Source organism: Elgaria multicarinata, chromosome 1, assembly GCF_023053635.1.
Source record: "Elgaria multicarinata webbii isolate HBS135686 ecotype San Diego chromosome 1, rElgMul1.1.pri, whole genome shotgun sequence".
NCBI classification, from domain to species: domain Eukaryota; kingdom Metazoa; phylum Chordata; class Lepidosauria; order Squamata; family Anguidae; genus Elgaria; species Elgaria multicarinata.
This window is the reverse complement of record NC_086171.1, coordinates 61,007,542-61,033,106: the sequence shown is the minus strand read 5'-3', so window position 1 is coordinate 61,033,106 and position 25,565 is coordinate 61,007,542. Positions and strand designations below refer to the sequence as shown.

Sequence of the window (25,565 nt, the reverse complement as noted above, 5' to 3'; positions counted from 1 at the left end):
CGAACTCGATGGCATATCCCGTGTTGATGATGGTAAGCACCCAGGAGTCGGATGTTATTAACTCCCATTGATGGTAAAAGGGTGCTAAACGGTTCTTGAAGGATGGTGGATCTGGGATGAAGGAGTCAAGCCCGCTGTTTTTTGTTAAAGTCGGGTTGGTGCTTGTCTTGCTGGTAATGGCCTTGGTAAGGTCGTTTTCTTTGGAGTTGATGTTGCTGCCTCGACTGTCCCTGATATTGAGGGCACTGTTGTTGTTGTTGTTAGATAGGCGGTCTTGTCCAACGTCTGGGTCTATACTGTGCAGGAGGGGCAGTAAAGTCCATCTTCTTTGCCGTAGTATGGGATTTATAAATCAAGTCCAACATGTCATCGGTTTTGGTGTTGAACAAGCCTTCTCCATCGAAGGACATATTCTCGATCCTAGTTTTAGTTTCCTGAGTCAAGTTGGCGGATCTTAACCAGGAGTGCCTCCTTAAAGAGACGGCACCCATCATACTTTTGGAGTGACAGTCTACTTGATGCCTCGCGGTTGACAGTTGCTGTTTAGCTATCGCTGAGGCTTCCGCCTGAAAAACTCTCGCCAACTCTCTCTTGTCCTCTGGGAGATAGTCACATAATGACCCTATTTTCTCCCAGAGGAAGAGTTGGTATCGAGCCATGGTTGCTTGATACATGGAGGCTCTGATACCGAGAGAGGCAGAGGAGTAAATCCTTCTGCCTGTGAGGTCTAATTTCCTGCCCTCTTTATCTACGGGGGCAGAGTGGGTCCTTTGTGAGTGGCCTTGGACTGATTCCACCACAATGGAGTTGGGTTTGGGGTGTTGGGATAGAAACCCTGCATCCTTCTCCTGTATGCGGTAGAGAGTTTCCAGTCTCCTCGAGGTAGGCTGTGTGGAAGTTGGAGTCTTCCAAGAAAACTGCGTGGTCTGTCTTAAGGCAGGAGGTAGGGGAACGACAACTGCTGCATTAGTTGCAGTGTGAAAAACATCATAGATTGGATCATCCTCTGGGTCATCAGGTTGTTGGATATCCAAGCCGAGTGCTCAGGCCATTCTCAGCATGTGTTCTGAAAACCTGCCCATATCTTCAGATGGTGAAGAGGGGTCTTGTGCGTGAACCACATCTTCCGGCGATGGTGCCGACGGTGTCACTGATACTACTGATACTGAATCAGATGGATAATCGTCTTCAGTCGAAGACGATCTGAGAAGTTCGAGTTGTTGCTGTGCTGGATCTGCCTGCTCCTGATGAGCTTGTACCGTGACGATAGCGGTCGCCATCAGTACCGAAGAGGTGTGGCTATGCCTTCGATGGCTCGGTATCGGAGAGGCTTGATGAGACGGAGATGGAGCTAAAGGGATTTGAAGAACCCTCGATGTGGGAGGAGGCTGGGCGAAGTAAGCCTCAGGCGGGTACTGGTAAGTTCGGTCCTGTGGCTAATAATGTTGTGGCCGATAGTAGTCCCAATCATAGTACTTGTGCCTGGACTGGGATTCGAAGTACTGGGATGCCCTGTCCCACTCATGCCTTGGCGGGCGTCTATCTGTGATCGTTGGCCTCGGTGACGGTTGAGGTACAGCGATAATTTCCTCGGTTTCTAAGGGCGCTGGTTGGTCCCTTATCGAGGCTGCAGATACCGAATCTCGAATTTCCCCTTAAGATAAGCTCGGGGCCGAGCTGGTATCGTAGCTGCTGCCTCTAGTGTCGGTAACGAGTGGGTTCTCGGTACCGAGGCAGTTGTGGAAACTGTCGATACAGCCACAGCAGTTGAGTGGCTATGAGCCGGTTTGGCGGATGTCGAAGGGGACTTTCCCGTGTCCTTCTTTTTCTTATTTTTCCTTTTTTCCGGGTCAGAAGAAGATTTTGGCGTCCAAGCCTTTTTAGCAATTTTCTTGGTTGCGGAACTTGCCAATGACTGCCCAGGCGTGAGGGGTATCAGTGCCCTACTGTTCGCCCTGGTTTCATCGCACACTTCGGTGCTGCGGTCTCCAACGGTCTTATTTGATGCCGTTTTATCCATTTTCGTCGCGTCCGTGGCCTTGAGGGCTTTCTCCCACAAAATGGCACATAAACGGTCAGCTCTATTTTTCCTAGTCTGCTTGGTAAATGCCATGCAGTGATGACAAGTTTGAACTATGTGAGTCTCGCCCAGACAAAGAACACACAATAAATGTCCGTCCGTGGGAGGAAGCTTCGCTCCACATTTAACGCATTTGCGGAATGGGGCCTTCACTGCCACACGGCTCGGGCGGGCGCGATGAGGAGTCGCTGAGGAGAATTTAACTAACAATATATATATATATATATATATATATATATATATATATATAAAAACAGAAAGATTGAAGAATCTGAAGAAAAGTTTGAGAAAGAAGGATTCTGAAGAAGAAATTTGGAAAAAACGCTAAGAGGTTCGTTCTGCAGGTCTAGACACAATGGCGGACGACGAACAACTGAGGTAAGGGCGGGAACCCTAGAGACATGCGCAGTGGTGCGGGGGAGGGGTTCCCGCCAAAAACGTTTCACTTAGCTATGGAAGGTTCCGATCCAGGTCTCTGCGCAGGCGCAAAGCCCATATGTGTGATGCATAGAGACCACGAAGAAGAACCAACAGAAGCATACCCTCTGATAACCACAGTGGTCAGGTAAGTTGGTAAGGGAGAAGGCACTCTCTCAGGTATTGTGGCCCCAAGTTGTTTAGGACTTTGTCCACTACTACTAGAACTTTAAACCTGCCGAATAGACAGACAGTGCAGTTCCCTCAGCAAAGGAGTTGCAAGCTGAAAAGGGTCAGCTCCTGACAACAGCTGAGCTGCTGTGTTCTGCACTAGCTCCAGCTTCTGAAGCAGCCTTAAGGGCAGCTCCACATAGAGTGCATTGCAATAATCCAGACTTGAGGTTACTGCTAGCACCTTCACGTACCACTATGGCCAAGCTATCCCTGTCCAGGAGAGGCCATAGCTGGTGAACCAGCCAAAGATGGTAAAAGGCATTCCAAATTACCATGGCCACTTGGGTCTCTAGCAACAGTGATTGATCTAGGAGTCCCCCTAGACTATGAACCTGATCATTTAGAGAAGTGCAACCCCGTACACAGCCTATCTCTTGGACCTAGGAACCATTCGCCCACAGGACATCCGTCTTGAAAGGATTCAGTTCATTTATTGGCCTTCATCCATCCCATTACTGAGTTTAGGTACTGATCCTGGACTTGCAGAGCCTCACGTGATTCAGCTGTCAAAGGGACATAGAGCGGTGTGTCATCAGCATAGTGATGGCACTTGGCTCCAAAATCCCTAATGTCTGCTCCCAGCAGCTTCATATAGATGCTAAACAACATTGGAGCAGGATGGTACACTGCAGAACCCCATGGCTCAATTGACAAGGGGCTGAGTGTTGCAGTGTGAGTGGGGAACATCCTTGCCTCTGCTCAATTTGGAAGGCTGCTTAGTTGTCTATGGAGAGCCAAGGAGGACACAGACAATAAGGATTACCAGTCAGCAGCTGCAATCTATAGTGTCTTTGCTTATGTTTGCAGTTGGTGAGTGAATGTCATTACCTTGGTGGTCTCTAGAGATGTCTATAGCCAGGAAATCTGGCTCTTTTTGGACTCACTGGATTTGTGCCACGCCCCTGACTCAGCTTGCATTTGTGAGCCAATTCGGGGGTATCTTCCCCAAATCCAGGAACTTTTTGTGCTTTTTTAAAGAGATAAATAGCAATTTGCAGAAATTGCCACCATAAATTACATAATTTGTGCAATCTGCAGCTGCAATTTGCACAAATTATGCAATTTATGCCTGCAATTTGCACAAATTGCAATTTATGTAACACCCCCTTCCTTGAAAAACTGCAAACTGGCTTGACTCAATATAGGTTGACTTGGGCCAGCCTGTGGGAAAGCAAGCTGAAGATGGGGGGACGGGATGGGGTGATGAAATCTGGGTGGGCTCAAGCCCTGAATGGATTTGTCTGATGCCCCTAGTGATCTCCTAGCTTCTGTAAACTCAGGCCTGTCTCCTATTGGTGGACTCTTTCATAAGATCAGTCTGTGGGTTCTGTTTTTCCCATGTGTCCTGACTCTGATCCTGTCATGTCCCCTTCTCCTGGTCCCACTACCTTGGATTGGTGCCAGTAGGTCTGAAGCAAGGAGCTGCTCTACGCTTGATTTAGAACCCTGTGGGGAGCCTTCATGTGGAGACTCTACTCAGGTAGGGCATGAACTCCACTTCATAGCAACTTGTGGAGGGCAGCTGCTCCGGATGATGGGGAAATGACAGAAGTGATTATATCAGCACGTGATGGAGGCAGAGTACGGCTTCAGAATCAGGATATAAGGGTAGCCCTAGTGATAATCCAAAATCACAATCTGGAATATGGCCCTTTTCTTCTAGTGCAAGAATTTTAGGAACGGGCAAACAAGTGATGCTCAAGATTGCTAGAACATCATCTTGCCACTCGTCTCATGCTTGATTCCTATTCATGATTGCTGCTCGTTTTGCACAAGTGGGAAACTTGTGCAAATCTCCTGAAATCAAACTAGGAAAGGGGGACAAAGTTCAACAATTTGTGCATATTTTTGGCAGAGATGCGTTCAGAGCCTTGAACCAGGCAGGCCTGCATCTTTTGCAGCGAGAAACAAAATTCTCATATATCCCTACAGAATTTTGAGGGACTTGGAGGGTAAAGGTTTTGCATAATATACTTGATCTCATCACTAGACAAAAGCTCTTGAAACTAAGCTATATTCATTCTAAATATGGTTATTCACTGGCCCCCACAACTGATTTCAACTTTTTCTTCTAAAGGTTGCTGAAGAAGAGAAAGCAGAAAAGATAAGGAAAATGATAAAGTTTGGAGTTGTATCTGTCAATCTAATGCAAGGTGAATAGTCAGATGTTTTAAAACAAACAAACCATACCTAAATTTAAATTAAGGACCAGCTTAGCTTTTTTCAGTTCCAGGGTGATATAGTCTCCTTGCTGCCCTTCTCCGTGGAAGATTACACCTTCGCTTTCAGAGGTTTTAAATTTCAGAGCGATGACATCTTTCAGTGTTTTCAGCGTTTTCTTCTTGTGTCCAAATCTGTACGGTAATACAACACGGCCATCAAAATTGATAACATCGGCCCCTAAAGGGAAAAAATAAATAAAATGGTTGCTGAGTAGTTAGGCATTGCTGGGGCCATCTAAAAACAATAGCACATATATTCGGAGCATGCAATAAATACAAGATGCATTCTGGAAACATTTCCCATTGGCTATAAATTGCTAAAAGAATGTAAAATGGAACATTGTCAATATTTTATTTAATATTGAGGGCTTTGCCTCCTGCTAACGGATGAATTGGATACAATGCAGTCCATCCTCAAAATAAATAACTTCCTCAGCTTAGAGGTTTGCTTCTGGCCTCTGGTTACCGATTCCTACCCCAAATTGTTTACAAAGTATGAATCAGAGATTGAGTCTTACTATCAACCACCAAGTCCCTAAAAGGCACCAGGAAAATTACAAAGAACATCTGCAGATAGTGAACCAGATCGTGTTTTGTGCCCCATGTGCCAAACGCCAGATGACCCTACATTAAATGTCCCTCCTATCTGTAAGCCTAATTTAAATTACGGCCACCACGTAGAGACCGATGAAAAGCAATTAACTGCGTGGGTCATAAATTTTAAAAAGCACTTCACCCTTGCGACAGCTATGATGTGTTTGCTTGTCACCTGAAGATAGTAAATAATAATGTAGTTGACAGTGCAAGAGAAGTTCAGGAAATGTGGGGTATGCTTTGTCAGTTTGCTTTGTGGCCCAGAATGTTTTGCTGCTCATTGGGGAAGTAACTTCTTGCATAGCTTATCTTAAGCCGCAGAATACAACAACTCTATGAATTACCATCTGATTATTATTGTATATGATTTCACTTGGGTCAGGAAGAATGGAATATATTAGTAGTGACAACATGCACATTGGAGGGGAAATGTTGATAAATCGAGAATGCAGAAAAACACAAGAAGATTCAGGTCAGCCAGGCATTGGAACTGGTGTCTGAATCATCACAGGCTAATACTTGATTTGCAAGGAACTTCTCAGAATTAGAGTTTTAGAATTTATATCACAGCAGACCAAGTAGTTCTTACACATTCATATGATTGTGCACAGCAGTTTAAGATGAGCTATGCAAGACAGTATAGAACTTATGCATTTTTTTGATATTTTATTAATAATATTTTATTATCACTGTTTCAGTGCCCATCTGTTGATAAAACCAAAATTAAGAACCATAAAGAGTACAAAATTCAATACAAAACAAATTAATTATAATTGACAATATTTTCACATGAAAGCACTTGTATTTCTAAACTGAACATACAATGATTTGATAAAAAGTAGGGATGTGCTCCGCTTCTAATCGGACCGGAGAAGCAGGAGCGGAGCGGGGGGCTTCGCCTGCCCTTAAGGAGGAGGTGAAGAGGATTGGGGGGCTGGCGGAGTGTGGCGAAGAGGATCGAGGTGAAGGCAGATCCTTCGCCTCGATCCGGAGCTCCTCCAGAAAGGTAAGTGGGGTTTACCGGGCCCTGCCACTGTCGCCTATGCGGCGACAGCGGCAGGGCCCGGTACCCCCCGCCCTCCTCTCCCTTACCTGCCTCCGTCTGCGGTCCGTCAGCATCTTCAATTGAGCCTGTGGTTCACACAGGAAGTCTGGGCCGCTTGGCGGCGATAGCGGCAGGGCCCGGTAAACCCCCCGCCCTCCTCTCCCGGCCTTACCTGGCGCCACTCCCCTCCACTGCGGAGCTCTGATTTGGAGCCGGAGCTCTGCGGCGAAGAGGAGCGGAGTATAGGCGGAGCAGCGCGGAGCGGGCCGATTCGAAATTTTCGGATCAGCCCGCGGGGCGGAGCGGGGGGTCCGTGCACACCCCTAATAAAAAGTCCATCTGAACACCACGGGGGGTGGGGTGGGGGGTGGTATATGACAAGATTTTGTAGGTTCGGACTTCATTTTGGTTCATGTTTTGGTGTCCGAGTTGACCTGCAGCAAGTTGGGCTGGTCTGTGGATTTTCTGAGCATTTTGTACTTTTTCCCTGCAGGTTCCACAATTCGTACAAATTACTGAGCCATTTGTGCAAATTACTGGGCCGTTTGTGAAACTGCTCATAAATTACTGAGCCATTTGTGCAAATTACTGAGCTGTTTGTGAAACTGCTCATAAATTACTGAGCCATTTGTGCAAATTACTGGGCCGTTTGTGAAACAGCTCATAAATTACTGAGCCATTTGTGCAAATTACTGAGCCGTTTGTGAAACTGCTCATAAATTTGCGGAAATTGCAGAACCTGCAAAAATGCACATAGAAGTTCGGGGCCCAGCCCACAGCTCAGCTCACGAACAGAAATTGAATTGTACATGTCACAGCATTTCCATCAAGTCGAAAAAGAACGAGATTTCCTAGCCACAGGCATCCCTATTACCCTTAGAGGATTTTCTCTATCCTCTAGAGAAGAATTAAAATCTAGGAGAGGAATTGCTCTAAAATTTAGCATTTAGCATTTTTATGTCACCATTTATCTACTAGCAGATTGCTATTCTATTAAATACTACAAGTCATTCAAAGCTCCTCTTTCAAAACCATTTTAAGATTTACGTAGTCCAGTTAAAGTGCAATTGTATGGTCCCCAGGAGGGTGTCCCAGAAAACAGAGGATATGGAAAAAATTCCCCTTCAAAGGCAGCAACAGAGGTTGGCCCTTGAAGCAGGCGATCTAACCATGGATCTCCAATTCAAGCCTCTGCAGAAAACTCTGCAGGGGCTTTCTCCCTGAGATTTGAACTCCAAAGGACTCACAGCCCTTTCCAGTTTCCAACCACACTTCCAGTATGAGGAAAGATTCAACCAACCCTGGATCTTTCCCCCCTTGTTTTTAATTGTGGGAAACACCCCATAGAGGGGGGAAAAGAAGGGAAAAAGAGCAGCTCCCTGCTTTCTTTGGCCCTGCCAGCAAGAGCCCAGCAGGGCTTATCATAGATTGGGGGAGCTGATATCAGAGCACTCCATCAAAGAATTTAGGATTGCTCTCTAAAAGCCCCCAAAGTATGGTAATCCATCATTGTTAAAACAACTCCATAAGGTAAGCCAGCACTACCATTCCAGTATAGTGAATAGGGGCTGGGACTGAGACAATAGTTAGGCCATCTTGTGAATTAATAGCTGAGGTGAAATTTGAACCCAGGACCCCCTGACTCACCAGTTATACTCTTTGCTATCACAGTTCTCAGGGTCTGATTATCTTTGGGATGGCAATTACTGTACTCCCTTCCCCTCCCATGAGTTAGTGTTTGAGGCTTTATGTAAGCACATAAATAAAACATAAATCTGCCTGGAAAATATATCCACCTGTACTATTAAGCTCATGTAACAATAGTCCAAGGATGTACTGAAGTTTACTGCATGTGACCTGCTTTATAGCAACCCCACCAACACACACACACACACACATTTTGCAACAATAAATCCATCGTAAGAAACAGTCCTTGCCTTGAAAGGGCAGCCTACAACACTATCAATCCGCACATCACTTTATGAATTATACATTTAAGAGTGGGAATTAGTTCATAAATAAATGCAAAACTCGAATTAGCCACTTGCAACATATGGCATGCAACCGAACCAGAAGAGGGCACAGGGGACTTTTAAATTTGTCTCACAAAATAACTAATATCCCCATGTTCATTAAAAACCTCAAAAAGAAAAGACAACAAACTCAGAAGAAAAGGTCACCATCTTGGAGATGCTGCAACAAAGCCTCCTTTAAATCCATGTCTCTTGTTTCTAAACTCATGGGACAGAACTGATCCCCTGTTTAAATCTAATGATATCCTCACACAGGCCCTTTGGGAATGCCCAATTTTCTTACTGTTTGGGGAAACCAAAGGAGGATCTACACTATTGCTTTATAATGGTTTATAAAGGTTTTGACAACTGTTCAGGCCCAGAATACATTACATATACAGTTTTCAATCCGTTTTCAAAGTGTTACAACCTGCTTAGTGTAGATCTGGCCCAATATGGAATCTATATCCAGCAGCCATTCCAACGGGAATTAACATTTGGTGATTCCTGCGTTTCTACAAGGTGAGATTCTGGCCCTCTTGACAAAGACACACCCTACATATACTCACACAGGAGTGTGCAAGCTGCTCCCATGTGGCACAGCCCCAACACATGGGCATAATGCCACAAAATGAGCTGATGCTGGCATGATCAGGGTGTTGTTCACACAGGAAAACCCCACATGACTGGCTCCACCTATTTTGTTGTGAAATCCCCACACTCCCTAGCAGAATTGCATTGCATCAGGGAGGCGGCTCCTCGACAGGGATGTCAGAGAAATCCACAGCAGATTCCGACGAGTTTCTATGAATCCAACCTGCAGATTCCTCAGTGGACATGCTAATTCCACAGAGGACCATTCTTTTCCTGAGCCACGCAAATCCTGCGGACTTGTGCACTAGTTTTTCATGTCTTTGCAGGAGGGGGGGGATTTGTACTGATTTGTATTTGAACAAAGGTGCAAATTGGCATTAGTTAACGAATGCATATTAGCTCAAAAGCGCAAGTTTGCCGTAGCGCTAGTACTCAGGTGGTAACTAACGTAGATTAGCATATTAGCATAAGTGTGCAGTAGCACTAATGCTCACTTCTGTAAACTAATGCAGATTAGCACATTAGTGCAAGGGTGCAGTACCAGAAATGCTCACTTGTGCTAATGTGAATTAGCGCAAGTAGAATGAAGTCCTGGTTTTAAATATCGGATTATGTCAAAATAGGATGATGGAACGAAAAGTGCCTGAGAATCTGCAAAGCACAGACAGGCCCGATTTAATAAAATCTGTACATCCCTGTATTCTGGAGCTCTGATTTTTGCATATAGCCTTAGTTTTGTTCCACAGAAAACATTTCTGAGTCAGGCTACACTGGACATTTTGCCCAAAACAGAATTCGAAGTAATAATATTTTTACCTTAAATATTTGGTGGATTTCAAGAGTTGCCTAAAGTTTCTCTGAGACTCTCCTTTAGCAGGGCTGTGGTAAATAGCTGAGAAAGACTTTAACAATCCTGATTCTGTCTTCCTATATATATGGCGCTAAAGAAATTTCTCTAAACATCACTAGGCAGCCAGCAGATTTCTCCAAAAGTAAAATTCAGAATAAATCTTGGGGTTCCTTTTCAGGCAAAACATGCCAAGAAATTATGAGGGAAGCAAAAAAGAATTTCAGTGAGATGAATGAAATTGCTGAAGGGCTTCTTTCCCTGTATTCATTCCTAGAGTTAAATTTTCTAGATACCTTGAGCGTCCAGCCATTATTGAAGAATGTATACATTGCTGTGCGCATAACGTTAGCAGTATAAACAAACAGTAATGGGATTTCTCCTCCCCAAAGAAGACTATGCTCACATGTTTGCAGAGGCTATAATCTTGCGCATGTAATAAAATGGGCTCTTCAAACTGAACTCCCCTGCATGTGGCCTCTCGCAGCCGGCTTCCTCATTATGGCACCCCCACAGCTGGTGCATTACCATTCCCTTTGAGTCCCGCAGCAGTCATATTTTAGCATCCGGAGGCTGATCTAAAGTCAACTGAAGTCAATAGGAATCCATCCATCGGCTTCAGCACACTTTGAATTAAGCCCTGAAGGGAGATCTTCCAAAAGCATATTGAAAGGGAATGTTTAACCTCACAAGCAAATGCATTCGGCGCACTGGCCCTTGTAGCATTTACTTGAAAAGGAAAGAGTAAGCATCCTGCAGTTAGAAGCTTAACTATTTCACATTTCTGTAGTAACCCCAAGCTATGCAACAGCTGGTCCTTTTCACCTTTAATTTTTTTAAAAAATCACTTGAATAATCATCAAAGAGGAGGAGAGCTCGGAAAAAGTCCTCTCTCAAAAGTCGAGAACATAAAGGTTCAGTTTCGATAATGTAATAGTGTGAGCTGTTAGCAATCTTCCTTCTTTGTATCCCGTCATGGTTTCTTAAGGTACTTTATGTATTTACAATATTTATATACTGCTCCATATCTAAAAATTAGGGATGGGTGAAATTGGTGGGCGCTCGCACCCTGGGCGCTGTCCCACTGCTGCTGCCACCCACACCCATAAGCCAGACAGGGGGTGTGGCTCTTGGGTGCTCAGCAACCTTCCACCCTGGCTTTGTTTTTCCCCATGGCAGCCGCCATTGATGCAGAGTGGGGAAGTACATGATTTCCAGAGCCTTTGGAAATTGTGCACTTCCCCCTGCTGTGTTAATGGTGGCCACCATTAATGCCGGTGGGGGGGGGAAAGCAAGGGTAGGCGGTTGCTGAGTGCATCTGCCTGGGTCTGTGAGGGCCAGATGCAGGGGCGTCCACTGCCCTCATGGATCCAGTAGCCCTATCTAAAATAGATTCTGGAGCTGTCAACAAAGGAATAAAACAGTAAAAAGGTAAAAAAAGATAAAAGCAGGTAAAAAATTCTTCAATTTAAACTACCAATAAAAACAGTGGCTGGTCAGTTCAGGAATGCTTCCTGGAAAAGAGCTGTTTTCAGGAAGCTTCAGAAGCAGCACAGTGATGGTGCCTGCCTGATCTCCAGGGGCAAAAAAGGGGCCATCACACTAAAGGTTCTCCTCCTGGTGGGCTCCAGCCTCTAGTGACTTCAGTGACTGAACAGGTTGGTAAGGGAGAAGGCGCTCTTTCAGGTATTCTGGTCCCACATTGTTTAGGGCTTTGTACACTAGTACTAGTTAGCATTCATAGTCTAGGTGAGCACAATCACAACAAGTTGCTATGACTTTCATGTATATTAGCCCCAAAATTCCCAGGAAGTCCACCACTCCACTTTTACAGGAGGTCATGGCTGCAGTGATGGGAATTGGGAACACATTCAACACACTGTGCGAGCAAGTGATATTGGTGTTCGCCTAGATTCTCCTACCATCCGCTTGCTATTCATCTCTCCTCAATTTCTGCTAATAGTTGCAATCTCTGTTCGTTTTGCACAAATGAGAAAATTGCGCAAAATGAACGTGATCGAACATGAGAGTTGTGCAAAAAAAAAAAAAAAAAACATCTTTGTGCAAATTTCAAAAGTAGCACAAATTTCCCCACTAGGCTAAAGCATGAAATGGTATATTGGTAAAGTTGGGCAATTGCAAAGCTTTTTCTCATAAAAAAATTGCATATGTTTCAAAAGCGAGCACATGTTCGAGAATTTGGAAACACTTTCGGACAGCGCGTTGTTTTGCTCACACTCATGGTTGCGAATAGGGCATGCTCTTAAGTTTTGCAAGCAGAAACGAAGTTCATATACATCCCTGGTGGACACAGCCCTATACCTGATACATGCATGTAATCAAAGAGCCAGTCAAACTCAGACTGAAGGAACTAATCACCATGCCAGGAACAAAAAGGAATGGCCACTGACCCAACAAAGTCCCCAGTTTTCTGTGGGCCTCTTATACTATTTCCTGCAAGAAGCTGGCCAATGAGATCAGGTTATGAGAGAAGACTTGCTTGGAAAAGAGAGAATCAGCCAAGGAATGCATTTTAGGCCTTTCCCATGGCTCTCCTCCACAGGGCTGAAATGCTGAGCTCCAAATCTTCCTATCATAAAATGCAATAAAGTAAAAATGATGGAATAGTAAAAGAACAGGGAAAATGCAAGCAAGAAGTTCTCCAAAGCAAATGCTTAGTTTATCTGAGAAAGGACCATTTATCTGAGAAAGGACCATTTCTTGAACACAGCCATCTAAAAGCCAGAAACAAAGAAGTGGAATACACGCCCCCCCCCCACCCCATGGGAGGGAGGTACGCAGCTTAGGTGTCACCGCTATGAGATCCTGATGTTGTGGGTCATCATCCAACACCATACTTCAGATGGCAGAGGAATTTGGCACACGGAGTCTGAAAAAAAGATCTCATAGTATAGGTAAGTATGTAATGGAGAAAGCAGTCCTCTAGGCAACGGCAGGCTGCATACAGCCTCCTACGCAGAATTGATGGCAGCAGTGGCTGGAAATAATTGATTTTAGTCCTACAGAGTGCTAAAAGGGTCAATTTTATATTGAGAGCAAGCTAAATTTGACCATTGTTGTGCTTTTTAGTGGTTTGCAGCTGTTTCCTGGGCAGGGGTATGGACTACCAACCCCCCCTCCCCCATTGCCCATCCCTGCCTTAAGGTATTCTGGGCTCAGACTTCTTTGCTATCTAAAAGTGTTTATTATGGGTATGGTCTATTTGGACTTTATACATTTTGCACAGTGTAGGCTATAACATAAAAATTCTTGTGTGGCATAAAAAGGGAACGTGGACAAACTCTTGTGCAAGTGCTTACACAAACAGAACAACTTTTTGGAAATACATGTCTCTTTTCTCATGCAGCAGTATTCTGCTAAGTTGGAAACAGAGTCCTTCCATAAATGGAAGAGGCTTTCTGACAGTGAAAGGAGATGTTTAGATCCAAGCTTAAAGTAATGAGGTATTGAGCCTAAAAGAACTACCCTAGCTTAAAAATAAAAACAAACTGTTACACATTCAGTCTGATGAGTAAAAAGCCTCTGCTGTTTCAGATACTAGGTGGAAAGCGTCACATTAAAAGAAAAGAAGACATTTTGTGTCCCTGGGGAACTCTTTTATGGATTCTTTGGTAATGTGCCACAAATTTAATTTCATTTTACAGTGTTCAAACCTAAGAGTTGAAGTGGAGTAAACATAAACATATGGGATAAAGAAAGCTCATTTTTTAGCTGAGATGCTGAGGTAGATTCATTAAACTACCATTATCCCAAAGTCTTATGGGACACCTTAACTCTCTAGATAATCTGTGGTTTGTTAAAGGGTGAAATATTTTCATCTACAGAAAGACGGCAGCATAGATTTTCTCAGGCGGATGCTCTGCCTTTCAGACAACATTTTTTTATGATGCTAAGTTCAAAAATAGTCGTTAGTATTTAAAGTGTATAAATACACTTGATTCTGCCACCCTTCATTTTAATTTCACATGTCCTCCTCACACTTGAATCCTGAAGTTCCAGAGATCATGCAGAGGATTTTATCCGATCATGCCAGGGTGAGGGGTTAGCAGTACACCCCAGTTAATTTTAGCGAGGTCTCTACCCTTCTCTGTCCTGGCCTCTGACACTTAAAGGATCCATCCTCAAGACCCACACCTTAAAACTTAATTTTCCACTAAAACAAAGTATTTGTACAACCCTGTTCAGCATTCACCTGAACACACATGGGCTTAAACTGGATAGGGGAACATTGTGCACACTAGCCCTGCCACCTTTGTCTCTGACTCAGCATTTTGAGTGGCAAGGTCTGAAAAAGGCGGTTCTACTATGTTCACTTAAGTGCAATTAGATCTCTCCACAGAGTCAGGGAACCTGAGAGATAGGAGGTTCCACACAGGGGAACACAGGGGTCAGAGCCCACATACACAACCCTGTCTCCCTATCCTCTTATAGCCCTCACACATTCAGGCAAATGCCTGAACAGGGCCTATATGTAACTGCATTTATTCACAGTCATCCCTTGTGTGCCTGAGTCTCCCATTCATCCTACCTCTGCTGTTTTCCTTTCCTTTCCTCTCACTTTTGCCCGTCTCTTTTGTCTTCCCCTCTTCACACACAATACACACAGTGTATGAATTGTCAAGAGCAAGGAACTATCTCCAGTAAAGTGCCATTTACACTGTTGGTTTTATTTAACTACATCAATGATCCACCTTGCTCGAGAGTGTAAGCCGAATAGCACACAGGTAGCACTGCTGGGCTCCCATCTGCAAGGATATCAGTGGTAATAGGATACAAACACATAACTGACTGGTTGCGTATTTCTTGCTCCACATGTAAGGCATGTATAATTCTCAAAGTTTATCTTTGCATCCAAGTGGTGGGTTTTTCCAGAAGACTATACATGATATCTGAAAGTATACAGGGATTCCCTCCTCTATCATGTGAATATACCTCCTAAAATCGACTACAAATATCAAATGTATCGGACAGACTTCGGAGATGCTTGTTAGGACTGCAAAAATGTCTTTTGCAAAAGTCCAAATCTACACATTCTGATCACGCTTTGTTGTTCCTTGTGGATGTTTCATGCAGAAACACTGAAAATATTTTCCCACCGTTAGCCTCAATATGTCGACTGTGAAGAGGCTTTAGGAAAAGAGAGATGTTCGCAACATGGGGAGATTTAAAACTGGAAGCTAAATGCCTTAAATCTCAGAGGTGATTTAAAAGCTAGTGGGTGTTAGCCCCCTCCTTCCTAAAATGAGCTGAAAAAGCCAAGCTTAATCTTGTATTGGTAGTATTTGCTATTCTCTCTTCAAACAACAACAACAGTTGCTTTCATTTTTACTAAGCACGACCCTGTAAAACAATTACCTTGCCAGTGAAACATGTGGAAGAGCCATTTTGGTTAGTTTTGGACCTGGACCTGGAAATGAGTCACATTCTTAATTGTGCCAATGAGCATGATCTCTGGGCATATGTGTCTTTATCAGAAAAGCCATGCACATCTAAGTACACACAGCTGGTAAATTAAATTCTAAATCAGAGACAAATGCACATGAAGGCCATGGACAGATCACCATATCTCAGGTCCTTCCTACACCTACGGATTATCCCAGGAAAATGGAGGGATCATTCCTGCCTCCTCCCGGGATCCCCTGTGTGTCATTTGCATGCACAGGGATGGTCCCAGGACGATCCTTGGAAAAAAAGCAGGTGTTGAAACGGCCTCAATCTCAGTTTCACAACATTGAATGCGGAAACGTTAATTTTGGTGGTAAACGAAGGGCCATACCACACAGCATGTAAAAGAAAAAGAAAGATACATGCTTAACATTACCATGCTTATACTCAGGAACAGCCTTCCTGTGAAACAGGGTGAGATACCCACAGCAGGCAGAGGAGTGGAAGGAGAAGCAAATTGCACTGCTAAACCTGCCCCTGGCAGTAGGGCCTACTGCCGCTTCCCTGCCACCTGCAGCAGGTGTTCTGGAGAGCCCCGTTAGTCACTCTCCCACTGTTTCCCTCATCATGTGACCCCTTCCCCTTACCTTTGGTGTTGTGGCTACATAGGCTCTACAGGGACCCATGTAGCCAGAAGAAGTGGCTCTCCATACAGCTGACGTGGCCACGGCTCCAAAGGTAAGAGGAAGAGGATGCGCAGTGACAGAAAGCGGTAGGAATGTTACAGGAGTCCAGAAGGGGGGTTGACTCTGGTGGACATTCCCCCACCCCCCAGTCTCCTGGACTCCAGTGCGCGGACCGTTGCATTTACCTTACTCAGTGCCTCCCAAGTTGGGTAAGCACAGTGGTTCCTGCTGGTCTGCCAAGCCACCATTTTGCATAAAAATGGTGGCTTGGCCTTTTTCGTAAATGCCCATTTAACTCACTACGCATAATGAGCAGGGCTGGGTGGCTGGTGGGGGTCCGGCGAGTGGTTCACAACCTGAGTATTTATTTATTTATTTATTTATTACATTTCTATACCGCCCAATAGCCGGAGCTCTCTGGGTGGTTCACAAAAATTAAAACCATTCATAGTATAAAACAACAGTATAAAACCATAATATAAAATACAATATAAAAGCTCAACCAGATAAAAACAGCAGCAATGTAAAATTACAAATTTAAAACACCATGTTAAAATGTATTTATAGATTGTTAAAATGTTGGAAGAATAAAAAGGTCTTCACCTGGCGTCTAAAAGCATATAATGTAGGTGCCAAGCGAACCTCCTTAGGGAGCTCATTCCACAGCCGGGGTGCCACAGCAGAAAAGGCCCTCCTCCTGGTAGCCACCTGCCTCACTTCCTTTGGCAGGGGCTCACGGAGAAGGACCCCTGAGGATGACCTTAGGGTCCGGGCAGGTACATATGGGAGGAGGCGTTCCTTCGGATAACCTGGCCCCAAGCCATTTAGGGCTTTAAATGTTAATACCAGCACTTTGAATCGGGCCCGGACCTGGACTGGCAGCCAATGAAGCTGGAAAAGGACTGGCGTAATGTGGTCTCGTCGGCCAGTTCCCTGTTAGTAAGCGTGCTGCCCTGTTTTGTACCAGTTGAAGTTTCCGGACCGTTTTCAAAGGCAGCCCCACGTATAACGCATTGCAGTAATCCAAACCAGAGGTTATCAGAGCATGGATAACTGTAGCTAGGCTATCTCTGCCCAGATAAGGGCGCAGCTGGTATATCAGCCTAAGCAGGTAAAAGGTGCTCTTTGCCACTGAGTTCACCTGTGCCTCAAGTGACAGTTCTGGATCCAAGAGCATTATTATTATTATTAATATTATTATTTATTTATATAGTACCATCAGTGTACACCCCCAAACTACGGACCCGATCCTTTAGGGGGAGTGCAACCCCGTCGAGGACAGGGCAAACATCACCTCGTCGGACAGATGAACCACCCGCTAACAGTACCTCCGTCTTGTCTGGATTGAGTTTCAGTTTATTAGCCCTCATCCAGTCCATTACCATGCCCAGGCACTGGTTCAGAACAGCCACTGCCTCACCTGGGTTTGATGAAAAGGAAAGGTAGAGCTGGGTATCATCCGCATATTGATGACACCTCAGTCCACATCTCCGGATAACCTCCCCCAGCGGCTTCATGTATATGTTAAACAGCATAGGGGATAAGATAGAGCCCTGCAGAACCCCATAGCTTAGGAGCCACGGCACAGAGCAATAATCCCCCAGCACCACCTTCTGGAATCGGCCATCCAAGTAGGAGCAGAACCACTGCAACGCAGTACCTCCAACTCCCAGCTCAGACAACCTATCCAGAAGGATACCATGGTCGATGGTATCAAAGGCCGCTGAGAGGTCCAGGAGAACCAACAGGGTCACACTCCCCCTGTCTTTTTCCCGGCAGAGGTCATCCCACAGGGCGACCAAGGCAGTTTCCGTTCCAAAACCGGGCCTGAAAGTGTGGTGTCCAATTCATGACGAAACTGAGCGACTTTATCTTCAAAGTGCCGTGCAAACTCGTCACAGCGTGCTACCGAGGGTTCCACCATCTCTCGCCCTGGCCCAGAGTGTAACAGGCCACGAACCCAAGACCTGGGATCCACACCATTTTCCAGCTGAAAACCCGCAGCACGGACAACCAGAAAGGAGGACAAACAGAAAGGAACCTGCACCTGGTCATAATCCAGATATTTTCCTTCAAAAACAGAAGTATCATCATTAAGCAAACTTATTAAAAAGTGTAATTAATATAACATGCAGTTGGACCCAGAGAAGGAGGAGGGCCTTCTCTGCTGTGGCACCCTGGCTGTGGAATGAGCTCCCTAGAGAGGGCCGCCTGGCACCTATGTTATATTATTTTTGATGCCGGGTGAAGATCCTTTCTATTTTCTCAATATTTTAACATTTTACCATCTTAGTCTTTTAACTTTGCTGTTTTAAAACTGTATTTAAATCTGTATTTTAAATCTCTGTATTGCTGCTTAGTTTTTTCCCCTGGTTGTACTTTTATACTCCTTTTATATTGTGTTTTTATATTGTGTTTTAAGTTTATACTTTAAATTGTACTTTGTGGTTTTAATTGTTGTAAACCGCCCAGAAAGCTTTGGCTATTGGTGGGTATAGAATTGCAATAAAGAAACAAACAAATAATAAAATAAAGACTTTGTACCTGTTATAGATTTGTACAAGTACCCAGGTCTCCTCCATGTTGGTTTCATCTAATTCTACCCCTTCCCCACACAATAAAAAAGAAGATATTGAACAGGCCTTGAAAAATTAGAGGAAAGGCCCCAAGGAAACTCAGGGCAACCAGATATATTCCATAGTGCTTGAAGGAAAAGAAAACATACATCAGAATGTAGAAAGCCCCAGGTTCAATATGTGACATCACATCTCCAATTTAAAAAGAGCGCCAAAAAGAGAGAGGACCTTCTCCAATTTTAGCCTAAGACCTAGAAAGATGGTGCCACCAACAAATGTCCAGAACGGAATAGAGAAGTTCTGCCCATCCTACTTTTATTCTCAGTTTTAGGAGGTGCTTTATTCGAAAGGTGATAACTTCCCCCTAATCTCTTCTGTCTCAGTATGTAGCTCTGTTCATGGGACAGCTGTGGATTACTGAAGGTGTGTTTATTAGGGGTGTGATCCGCTCCGATTAGGAGCATAGAAGCAGTAGCGGATTGGCCTGCTCCGCCTTACCCAGAGGCGGAGTAGGAGCGGACCGCGGACCCCCTAGAAGCAAGGCGAAGAGAAGCGGCCATTTTTCGGAGCTCCTAGTTCAGGCGGAGCGCTCCGGTCGCCATCTTGAAAACATTTCGCCATAGGATTGCATTGCGGCAAATAATCGCGCATAACTACGTTCTTTTTGAAGCTATCGTTCTAGAAATTCTTGTGCTCAGAGAGTCGTGGATGGGGGTCATTTTGAGACCACTCTCACCTCTCTCCGTTGTCTGGGTCGCGTGCTATATTTTTGTGAAAATCGGGTCAACCGCGTGGCTCAAACGGCGTTTTCGGCTTTTTGCCCATAGGATTGCATTGAGGGAAAGAATTGGGGATAACTGGGGGGGGTTTAAGCTATCATTCTGAAAATTCTTGTGCACAGAGAGTCGTGGATGGGGGTCATTTTGAGACCACTCTCACCTCTCTGCGTTGTCTGGGTCGCGTGCTATATTTTTGTGAAAATCGGGTCAACCGCGCGGCTCAAACGGCGTTTTCGGCTTTTCGCCCATAGGATTGCATTGAGGGAAAGAATTGGGGATAACTGGGGGGGTTTTAAGCTATCATTCTGAAAATTCTTGTGCACAGAGAGTCGTGGATGGGGGTCATTTTGAGACTACTCTCAACTTTCTGCATCGTACGGGTCGCACGCTAGAAGTTTTTAAAAAATCGGCGGGAAAAATACCTTTTTCAAAGGGCTGAGGGGCAGAGTCAGCTCCCGGTCATGATGATCCCAAAGTTGGAGGAGGGCATAGGCAAAACGGGTAACTTGGGTTTCTGGGAAACTTCTCTTTCTTCATCTGAACGGGCTTTTCCCCGTGTTTTTTAACACAGTAGCCCCACCAAATGCACAAACACAACCTGAAATCATATACTAAGCCAAGAATAAGAGATAGAAACACAGCACTGCTCCCCACCCTAACCTTGGGGAACAACTGAATCGATGTGGTGCAAGGGGATGAGCTCCCCTAGGGCATCTCATCGTGGACGTGCCCCCACTCTCTCCTGCACTGGAAGGCCATTAGAGCCTTCCAAAGAGAGTAAAACGGTGGAGCAATGCCTATCATGAGTTGAAGTGAATGGTCACTTTTCAGTGGTGGAGCAATGCCTGTTATGAGTTGAAGTGAGCGTTTTACTTCTTCTCAGAGCTGTTGGTGGCTGTCTTGAACTGGCAGCTACTTCCCCCTCCCCCGGGCACGTCCCCCTATTGCTGGTAAAAGACAGATATAGCCTTTTTTAAAAAAATTCTTCTTGCTGTTTATTGAGCAACACTGCTGCTTTTAATTCCACCCCTCCTTTGTTTATTTATTGATTTATTCCATTTTATATGCATTACTGGCTTATCCTTGGCTCACTTCCTTATGCCCCCAGAAATGCCAGCTGCATGCCTGCCTGCCTTCCCTCCCTCCTCCCCTGCCCACCTCGCAGGGATGTTGTGTGTGGGGTGCCCGATTTTCAAAAATTCGCCAAAAATCAGGGGATGATGGGATTGCTTTGAAACTTGGCGTGCGTGTGTATATCCCCATGAGGTGTCATGGTGCCAAACATGAGGTTTCTAACTTGAACAGAAAAAAAGTTGTATAATTTTTTAGCTTTCAATGCAAGCCTATGGGGGGGGGGGAAACGGAGCTCCGGATCCGGATCCGGAGCTCCGAGCGGAGCGGAGCGGAAGTGGGCGGGGCGGAGCGGCCCGATCCGGAAAATGGCGGATCTGCAAGTGAAGCGGAGCGGGGGGTCCGTGCACACCCCTAGTGTTTATATGTGTTCTTCTCTGTATAAAATGATACAATGGTTCTGTTTGCCCTTTGGGACTACATTGTCATACCTCACTAGGCTTGTACTGTCTACTTCATGCAACATAATTACGAAAGCCAGCGTAGCTGTCAAATTAATCATTTCCATTTAGTAACCATAGTCTATCTTTTAATTGATGCCTATTCTTTCCACTCTAATTATCTCCTTATCTTTTCTGAGTATCAAAAAAAATTAGAAGAATCATTCCACATAGTCCAGAAGAAATGCTTGGAGGTTGGTTCAGAAGTAGTATTTGCTTAATGTTATGCATGATAACTTATGTATGATTTTGCCCTCTTTCTTAATTGCCATTCCTTGAAGACTAATGACAATGAAAATACAATCCAGATTAGGGGACTTTAAAAACAATTACAAATGAGATATATATGACAAGGAAATTACAAGTATCTTATAAATACGATTTGCATAGTGCTGGCTTGCAGAAGGAGTGGTCCATTTAGCTGATGTTAGATGTTAGTGTCTTCAGTAAATGTCATATCATCATCATCATCATCTTTACAAATCTTCAAAGCATATGACAAGAAGAAACTACAAATGTCAGAAATATTTTTGAGATTTTCCATTGGGGGCTCCTAAAATTGTAACAGTTAACAGTAAACTCAATGTTCACTATATTTCCAGCATTTGCCATAAAACATATGTGTACATATATCTCTTTCTAAATTGCCAATGAAGGATCCACAGAGATCTCAATCCAGTAATATCTCAGACGAGATCATGGTTATTGTATTATTCAAAACCTAACCTAACACATGCCGCAAAACCTACATATGTGGCTGCAACAACTCTTCATTAGAAACTCTGGCAGGAACTACACTACTGCTTTAAAATGGTTTGTAACAATAGTGACAACTGTTGGGGCCCACCATATACCGTTTTCGAAGTGTCATTTCCTGCTTCGTGTAGATCTGGCCGCTGTGGAAGATACTACACCTTGCCAAATGTGATTTTAAATGAGCTTAATCATTTCGAGCGTTTTTTAAAAATCCAATTCCTTGGCAAAAAGTTAAGAGTCAGGCACTGAAACACTCCCTTGTCAAATTATACCTCAATTTTCAGCACCATAAAATCTCCTCAGTATGATGAAAGGTAAAATGAATTGCGTGCGATACCTTTGGTCATTCCTTTTTGCAAAATAAAGCTTCTTTCTGTACTAGATTAGATTCAAATGTGGTCATTTTTAAAGGCATTAAAAAAAAAGTGGAAGATACCAAACCGATATTAGAGGATGAATAATTCTGAGCAGATAGAGTTACAGCACAGCCTTAACATGAATGGTCATACAAATCTTGATTTCTTTTGTGCAAGGGTCAATTCTCACCTTAATTTCCCACCAATTTTTCTCCATGCAAAGTATCCCAACACAGCGAAAATGCAATGGGAACTGGAACTATAGCTATTTCTGTGACCGAAGAGGAATCAGTAAGCACTGCTACGATCACATAAAAATATCTGCAATGTGCGCCAGTAAGAATGCTCAAGGATTTCATTTGATCCAACTTTGGGGCCAAATAGGTTGTGCACCCAGCAAGGTTGCTTCAATTCACTCACTTCCCTTGAGCTGCTGCAATTTGTGTCCATTTTGCAATATATAATAAAGTGTTTTTGATGACATGTCTGATAAATACTTGTCTTGAGCTCTTTCTAGATTGTTCTTTGTCATCACCATCAACCCTGGGGGTGAAAACTATGATGAGTTATGCTTCTCTAAAGAAAGTGGGGAGAAGTATCCTCCTCCTCCTGTTGTTGTTGTGTATTTAAGCAGAAAAGTGATTTCCCCTTCTCTCATGTACAGCCAAATCATTTTTGTGTGGCTTCAATCTATTGGACTGGGCCTGATTTCATGCCGTCAAGTAATCCTGAATTCCACAAGACAATTGAATTGACTTCAAACGAATGCTGCACCATATCTTGCTTGCAGTCCCACAACACACCTAGGTTGTGCACCCCTGGCTTATGGTGTTGTCTAAAGTGAAAGACTTGAAGCTTTCCAAATCTAGCAATAACAAAAGAGCTTATGCTATCTTCAGAAGCATGCAGCCTGACCCTTACAGAACTCTTACCATTTCATGCAGCAAGTGAAGAACTGCATCTTTGAATGTTTCCCACCCGAAATAAACCAACCAACCTGCACAAAGAAACAGAGCATGCAGATGGCTAGACTAGAATCCTTCTTCCTCATTTTCTGAGTGGAGTGAAATTTTGATAGTGGAGAAACTCAATGGTGCAACCACACACCTGTAGTCTGAAGAGGTACAGTCTGGAAAGAATTCTGCTGATTGTGTAATTCAGATCTTGCCCCCATTATCTGCATTTTATTCTTGCAGCCACCTGGATACTTTTTAGCTGCTAAAATGGTCACCCAGCCCTATACTGAAGGGCAGACATAGAGCACAATAGCACATTAAGATGGACCAGTGGAAAATGCTGGCTTAGTGATTTTCTTTCCTGCTGACAAAAGAAAGCCCCTTGGGCTATGGGGCCAATGACATGATCTTTACGCTTCTTTAAAATTAATTTATTGATCATCTAATTAGAACACCTTGTTTAAACCAACAGGGCAATCGTTAATTTGATGACTACCCTAATGCAAACAAATGTCATGCTTAAAAGGCACCTCCCGAGCGCTGCAATTAAAATACAATGACCAACTTTTCATGATATAAAACTAAAAGCTATTTGAAAACAAACATTCCCTGTACCTCTAATGTGTTTGAAGCTTCACTCCAACCTAAAATGTCTGTCTGAATCTACCTCTCCATGAATTATAACATCTAGTCCTTAATGTAAATAGGTAAGGGCTTGTTAGGATAGCACACAGCAGCCCTTTCTCCTTCATCAATTTAAGCATACACACCTTACAAAATCCTCTGTAGATACCAGACTGCAGCTATGAAAGGCCTGTGAGGTACCAAGCATCAGTCCCTGGTATATCATAGTTTTAAAAAGGGATGGACACATCATTCTATTTCCACTTTCACATGTGGTCACTCATAAATCTGTTCCATTCCATTTCCTTTTCCATATGAATCTGAGAATGATTGTTTTTAGAACCACACCATACTGTGCTTTTAACTATGTATTTAAATACGTATCTCTCAAAATATGCATTTCTAAACATATTTTTATATTTGGTTGAGTCAAGAACTGTATTGTAACATTTGGAGAATGGTCCAATCTGCACATGAATCTGGGAAGTGGAAATCAGGTCAGTTCCTATCAGAATTCACAAAAATCAAATTGCAGAAATATCCCTACTTTTATTTCTCCTCTCTTTTGTCATACTTTCCTCCATTTTAGTCAATATTCCATCCTTCCTTCGTAATAAATTTGCTACACCCCTCACACCTTCATGCATAACATTGTCCCAAACAACCTCTATTTCTGAATGCTATTATCTACAACATAAATCCTAGCAAGTTAATTCACTCCTATCCAGTCCATCTCAAAAAAGTCCAATGTGACTTTATTGAGGGGTTTATATCCCGCTGTTCCACTTTATTTCTAAAGCGCTCATAAGCCATACTCAGAAACCCAAAACCAGGTACTAGATAAAATGTGTACGTCAAAATTCTCAGTACATTTGTGGTTAAATAGCCCTTCTTCAGGAGAACATTTAATACAATCCATAATCACATGTTTACTCAAGTTTAATACATTTCAAGTCCTCATCTCTCATTGGGTTGGATCTAGAGTTAATTGCCTTTAGTTCCCACTTGAAATAAATGGGACTTAAGTCATGACTAACTTTTCCCATTTATTCCAATGGGACCTAAATTCAACTAACTTAGTCTGGATCCTACTCATTAGCTCCTGTATAGGTTACATTGGCACTGATCAGACAACACGCTAAACCATGATGGTTAAGCATTTTGAGCTAAACGTAATGGCTTAGCATGTTGTGTGAAACATGATTTAGTGTGCCATGTGAAGCATTCCTAATCATGGTGGCTACATAACCACGGTTTAAACACTCTCACTAACTACTGCAAAAGGGTTAGCAGCCTAACCACGGCTTAGCATGTTGTCTGAACAGGCCCATTGAGAGTGGCTTAAATAACTTAGAGACACCTGGTAGTCACTTAGGGCATAATCCTGTGCATTTTTAGATAGAATAACATCCTACAACTCCCAAGATGACTGGGGAATGGCGGAAGTTCTAAACATTTTTCTATCCTAGGGATGAATGGGCTCATCTTCATCCATTCTTGCCAGGTGCTCAATGAGACGTCACCTCCCCCACTTGTTTATTTATTTATTTATTATTTATTTTATTACATTTATATACCGCCCCCCAGCCGAAGCTCTCTGGGTGGTTTACAACAATGCACCATGCAAGCTTGTTGCACCATGCAAGCTGCTGGCCAGCCCAGCGAGTGCCTGGCAAGCACTGTGGGGCCACTTGTCCCCTGAGCGAGCCACCATTTTGCGTAAAAATGGCAGCTCAGGAAATGTAATGTTGCGTAAATGATCACCGCAAAGGGGCCATTTGTGCAATATTACAGTTGTGGATGGACCCTC

The 25,565-nt window shown here is 43.8% G+C and overlaps 1 protein-coding gene across 1 annotated transcript in view; it reads right to left on the bottom strand.

Annotated features, from left to right (window-relative positions):
* The window catches only part of CNTNAP2 (contactin associated protein 2), a 1,454,514-nt gene that overhangs the window by 716,462 nt on the left and 712,487 nt on the right, over positions 1-25,565 (bottom strand). The window contains exon 5 of the mRNA XM_063129070.1: positions 4,922-5,131. Within this exon, the coding sequence (XP_062985140.1) occupies positions 4,922-5,131 (210 nt within the window). The remainder of the gene's footprint in view (positions 1-4,921; positions 5,132-25,565) is intronic.